General features: G+C 51.1%; 1 protein-coding gene and 1 long non-coding RNA gene across 8 annotated transcripts in view; one reads left to right on the top strand and one right to left on the bottom strand.

Moving 5' to 3' along the window:
• The first annotated feature begins 329 nt into the window (after positions 1-329).
• The window catches only part of MPHOSPH8 (M-phase phosphoprotein 8), a 56,325-nt gene continuing 50,654 nt past the window's right edge, over positions 330-6,000 (top strand). For 3 of the 7 annotated variants that reach the window (XM_059684157.1, XM_059684152.1, XM_059684156.1), the window contains exon 1: positions 331-742. In XM_059684157.1, coding sequence (XP_059540140.1) covers positions 530-742 — 213 coding nt within the window. In that variant the 5' untranslated portion in view covers positions 331-529. Of the gene's footprint in view, positions 743-6,000 lie in introns of all 7 variants that reach the window. The other 4 variants (XM_059684158.1, XM_059684153.1, XR_009451300.1 and 1 more) reach the window with 2 other exon arrangements.
• Positions 1,006-1,341, bottom strand: LOC132228178 (uncharacterized). Its single transcript, XR_009451302.1, has 2 exons — positions 1,249-1,341; positions 1,006-1,045 (listed from the first exon to the last, which is right to left on the bottom strand). It is a non-coding gene; the product is annotated as an uncharacterized LOC132228178 (long non-coding RNA).

Raw genomic sequence — 6,000 nt, 5'->3', positions numbered from 1 at the left:
TCATGCCGCGATAGTCCCCGCCCCGCCCCTCATGCCGCGATAGTCCCCGCCCTCCCCTCACGCCGCGATAGTCCCCGCCCCTCCCCTCACGCCGCGATAGTCCCCGCCCTCCCCTCATGCCGCGATAGTCCCCGCCCCTCCCCTCATGCCGCGATAGTCCCCGCCCCGCCCCTCACGCCGCGGTAGTCCCCGCCCCTCCCCTCACGCCGCGGTAGTCCCCGCCCCTCCCCTCTAGGCCGCGGTAGTCCCCGCCCCTCCCCTCCGGGCGCTCCGGCACCCTCCGGGTTCATCTTCCGCCCAGCACGCCCCTTGGCCCGCCCAACCACTTCCCGCGGACAGCACTGGGCTCCGGCGCGTCCGCCTTGACGTGATTGGTCGGTGAGCGTATCATTGCGGGGCTCCGTGACCGCCATTGCTGACTCCGCTCCAGTGGCGTCACGTGGGCCCAACGGGCTCAGGTCGAGCGCGGGAGGCGGAGGACGTTGGGCGTGCGTCGCGACCGCTCGCGCGGGGGTTTCCAGCTCCTGCTATGGCGGCGGCGGTTGCGGAGGGCGCAAGCATGGCTGCGGTTCCCGTGTCGGGCGCCCACAGCCCCAGCAAGCCGCCCGTCGGCGAAGGCGAGGGAGCAGCGGGCGAGGAGAAGAACGCTGGGAAGAAAGGAGCGGAGGCCGTGGGGGACAGCGAGGAGGACGGGGAGGATGTGTTCGAGGTGGAGAGAATCCTGGACATGAAGACCGAGGGGGTACGTGAGCGGGCGGGGCGCGGGTCAGCCGGGCCGGGCGGGGGCGGGGCGGCAGCGAAGGGGGAGTCTCGGGAAATGGTGAAAGTTGGGTCTCCGGCAGCGTCTCGGCGGCGGCGTGTGAGGGTCGGTGACCGTTCACACAGTGCTGGGTGTTGACGTACCTGGTTGGGGCCGTTACTGGGAAGGGGTGACGTGACGTTGAAATTAGTCTGCTGCTCAGAGTCCGTGTCCACGCTGTCGTTTCAGGTTTTTTCCCCCGAACCTGTAGTCAACTTTCTGGTGTGAAATCTTCAGGATTATATACTGTAGTTGAAAAGTAAACAAAAATTTTAACGTCCATTCGCCTTGGGCATCCTCGACCCTAGAGGGTGCATTTCAGGGTCTACCGAAACTGCCCACTGCCACCCTGTCTCCCGGGCATCATTTGATGGCCGCCGGGGCCGTCCGACCGCTGGCGCTCCCGCTCCCCCTCCTAGTCCACCTCTTTGTGCCTGGTCCATCCTGACCTCCGCGGGAGCGAGACGCGGCCATCTCGGGGCTCCGTTTCAGCGCTTAAAGCATCAGCGTTCCGTATTGTTGTTCTCCTGCTCCTTGAATACAGGGAATGTGATTTTGTTAATCTTGGTATCACTGTTACGTAATCCAGTGCCCAGCATGCAGTTAGCGCTTAGTGTATATCCCGTTATTAAATGAGGAAAAGAATTGTAGGCTGGAGGCTGAGGTGAAGGGGAGAGATAACCAAAGGCCCCACACATATAGTGGATTCTTTTCATTGTCTATTAACTTCCCATTCGTCTTGTACTACCTTGATTTAATTATTTTGTTCAGTCATTCAGCAAACTTTTTAATCAGCTCCTGTGTGCTAGGGGCTGTGATGGGTCCTGCGGATATAGAGATGGAACTGTAGCTACACATTTGCTGACATTGAACAATTCTGTCCAGTAAATAATTGAAGTCCAGTGCCATTAATACTATTGTTAGTTGCACAATACAGTAAAGATAGGAACATTTTTAGGCATAATTTTCCCAAATATATTGTAAATGCCTTGAGGTGAGAGATGGAGCCAATCTCACTATTTTGTATCACCTGCAATTAACACAGTACTTGGCACATAGCAAATACTTAGAAAATATTTGGCTAGGAGGGTAGTATCTTTAGAATTAAGAGGATTCATCTATTTATGCACTCCTAATTTTGTCAGTCCCAAAGAATTGTAGGCAGTATACCTAAAGACCCCCTCCCGCTCACCCACTTTAGTAACACACACTCACCTGGTTAGTTTCCCTGGCCAACAACTGCGTGGACTTGGTACTGGATGTAGCAGTACCAGCCCGCTGGAGCACAGCCAGAAACAGACTAGCTGGATTGGGACAGGACATGAACTGAACTAATGGTGCAAAATTTCTGGACATTGGGAACCCAGAGGCAGCCTTCTATTCTTACCACACCAAAACCTCCCACGTGCAGGTCTCTTGAAATTCTTTCCTTGGGACTCTGAAAGAACACGATTTCCACTGGCAAGAGGAAGATGAAAACAGTACTGGAGATGGACAGTAGTAATGATTGCACATCAATGTGAATGTATTTAATGCCACTGAACTGTACACTTGAATATGGCTAAATGGCAAATTTAAGATACATATATAAAAAATATAAAACTTTAAAAAAATTTTTAGTTACCTGTTGTATCCTTTGCCCATTTTCTTGTTCATTTACAGTCAAACCTCTTTTTCTTGAATGTCTCCCATCTCAAATAATTCAGTTCTCAACCAAGTTGTTAACAGAAAAAATGTCTCCCTCCAACTTTGGTTTTTGAACTGACAACCCTTTCGTGCTGATAGCTCAGCATGACAAAAAGCTCTCAGGCCACAAACAAATGAGAGAATGCTTTTGTTGTTGGGGAAATCAATTTTAAGACATAAAAACGGCATGGAGTGCTAATATTGCTAAGGGTGTGAAAGAAACAATTATCATGGACAATTTAAAAGATAGAAAAACTATTGTAGATTTTGATATAATGAAAAGCAGTTAGCCAGTGACAGCATTTCGGAGGCAGTGATATATGAACAAGCAAAGATGGTGACCTGAAAGACAACCCTGGAATGAGTGCTGAAAGTGATTTGTTTAAGCCTACTAGATGGTGGTTCGATAATTTTAAGAAAAGAAGTGTTTATAGATTAATGTACTGTATATAAGAAAGGTTAAAACAGAGTCATTTGTGGGTCTGGAACGGGTTAATTAAATTTCCATTATTTCAGCCCTACCCGGTTTGGCTCAGTGGATAGAGCGTCAACCTGCAGACTAAAGGGTCCCAGGTTCAATTCCGGTCAAGGGCACATGCCTGGGTTTCGGGCTCAATCCCCAGTGGCAAGCGTGCAGGAGGCATTCAATTAATGATTCTCTCTCATCATTGATGTTTCTATCTGTCCCTCCCTCTTCCTTCCTCTCTGAAATTAATAAAAATATATTTAAATTTACGTAATTTCTAATGGGGAAAAATGATTCCATTTTCGAACAAATTGCTTCTCAAACAGCCTTCCGGGATGAATTAAGCTCGAGACCCAAGGTTCCACTGTATAAGAATTTTTTTTTTTTTTAATCTTTATGGCTATTCAATCTTTGTCATATGTATTCCAAAGTTTTGCTTCTCAAGATTTCTGGTTTACTTTTTCTGCTCAACATCCAGTCTTACTGAGGAGCAAGAACAAACTCAGGAAGTAGTTTCCCACATGAACTATGGAGAACCATTCTGGCTATACACTTGTGGACAAAAAAGGATACACACACTAAACCTGACAAGCTCAGGGGAGGCCTGCATGGTGAGCCTTACAAAACTCAAGACACCTTCTAGTAAAGTAACTACATAAGATAATCTGAAGTTAAAACTTCTTAACTAAAAGCGAGTCATGCCAAGGAGGCATGTCCTAGGCTAGTATCTTCCTTGACAAAGGTCAATCTTTACTTAACTGAGCCTGGCTATTGTCTTTTTGTATCTACACTAATAAAAGAGAAACATGGTAATTGGTGTATGACCACTACCCTTTTCATTGGCTAATCAGGGCGATATGCAAATTAACTGCCAACTAAGATGGCGGTTAACCACCAACAAAGATGGCGGTTAATTTGCATATGTAGGCACAATGCAGGGAGGTGAAAGGGAAAGCAGGAAGAAGCCCCCTGCCACTGACAGTGATCGGAAACCCAGGGGGGAGCTAAGAGCCAGGGGGCAGGGCAAAGGCGGCCCTGCCCCCCAGCCATGATTGGAGAATCGGGCGCCTTTGCCACCCTGGCCAGTGATAGCAGGAAGTAGGGGTGGAGCCAGCGATGGGAGCTGGGCACGGTCGAAGCTGGCAGTCCCAGGAGCTAGGGGTCCCTTGCCTGGGCCTAAAGCGGAGCCCGCGATCGCGGGGCCGCTGCAGCTGCGGGTCCCCGCTGCCCAGGCCGGACGCCTCAGCCAGAGGCGTCCTGCGGGGGCAGGGGCGGAACCCGCGCGATGGCGGTGGCGCTGCCACTGCAGGTCCCCGCTGCCCGGGCCAGACGCCTCGGCCAGAGGCATTAGGCCTGGGCAGGGGTGGAGCCTGCAACCGCGGAGAGCTGGGGGTCCCCTGCCCAGGCCTAATGCCTCGGCCAGAGGTGTTAGGCCTGAGCAGGGGCAGAGCGTGAGATTGCGGGGAGCAGGGGCAGAGCGTGAGATTGCGGGGAGCTGGCGGACCCCTGCCCAGGCCTAATGCCTTAGCCAGAGGCGTTAGGCCTGGGCAGGGCCGGAGCCTGCAACCGCGGGGAGCTAGGGGTCCCCTGCCCAAGCCTGACACCTCTGCCGGAGGCCTCAGGCCTGGACAAGGGGCCGATCTGGTGATCGGCGATCGGAGGGTGATGAGGGTCAACTCCTCAGGCCTGGGCAGGGGGCAGAGCCAGCAATCGGAGGGGGCTGGGGGTCCCCTGCCCAGGCCTGATGCCTGGGCGGGGGGCGGAGCCGGGGACTGGGGGGATATGATGGTCCCCTTGCCCAGGCCTGAAGCCTGGGTCAGAGGCATCAGGCTTGGGCAGGGGGGTGGAGCAAGCGATCAGAGGGAGATGGGGGTCCCCTGCCCAGGCATGATTCCTGGGCCAGAGGCATCAGGCCTGGGCCAGGGGCAGAGCCAGCAATTGGAGGGGTCTGGGGGTCCCCTGCCCAGGCCTGACGCCTGGGCCAGAGGCATCAGGCCTGGGCTGGGGGCAGAACCAGTGATGGGAGGAAATGAGGGTCCCCTGCCCAGGCCTGACACCTCTGGGAGAGGTGTCAGGCCTGGGCAAGGGGCCGATCCTGCGATTGGAGGGTGATGGGGGTCAACGCCTGAGGGCTCCCAGTATGTGAGAGGGGGCAGGCTGGGCTGAGGGACCCCCCCACCCACCCACCCAGTGCACGAATTTCGTGCACCGGGCCCCTAGTCTACTGATAATATACCTTTGGAATGTCAGGGTAATTTTCTTTTTCCAGACCCCTGAGAGCACAATCTCCCATCAGAGCAGAGTCCACAGAGCCCCTCATTATTGTTATCTATTAATTATTAACTGTTAACTATTCTATTCCCACCAATGTAAAAGAAGTATGTGCCTCTTAATTTTACTTTTTATCCAGTCCCACAGATTTCCCCATTTTGCTTTCTCCCACCTCCCTAACCTATCACCAGTGGATTTCATGTAACCCCCTTATGTCTTCCTCTTTGTTTCTAATGTATAAAATAAGATGCAAAACTGCTGAGATTTTTGTCATTAGTTTGGCTCAAACTCATAAAGATTCTTACAGGTTTGGACATTTCTTATATCAACACATTCAACACTTATCTGACTTTATTCTTACAATCACCAAGGCAGTAAACTTTCAGGCTGAGTGCCAAGCACTACTTCCTCCCATTATAGCCTTCAATCATTCTGCCAGTGGTAAAAGACCAAGCATCAAATTCTGGATCAGAAACTACGATATAATGGAAAAAGAGTAGACTTAGACTTTTAATTTTTAAAGATAATCTCGAAAATCCTTATAATTTTAAAATAATAAGAGTCTCTATCAATACAGTTTGATGGTTCAGATACATAACTGGGTGGGGGGGACAGTGATTCTGTCAGCCCAGAATGTATGTACATTTTTTTTAGTATAACTATGAAAAAGAAAACCTACTATTATATACAACTTTGTAGGAGCTTCTATGAAGATGAAGGTAAAACCAAAGATAAACAAAGGTGAGATAAACAAGATTTAAGAAGCTTGTATGAATGA

This window comes from Myotis daubentonii, chromosome 2, assembly GCF_963259705.1.
Source record: "Myotis daubentonii chromosome 2, mMyoDau2.1, whole genome shotgun sequence".
Classification (NCBI taxonomy): Eukaryota; Metazoa; Chordata; class Mammalia; order Chiroptera; family Vespertilionidae; genus Myotis; species Myotis daubentonii.
The sequence above is the reverse complement of the archived record's forward strand: the minus strand, read 5'-3'. Positions and strand labels throughout refer to the sequence as shown.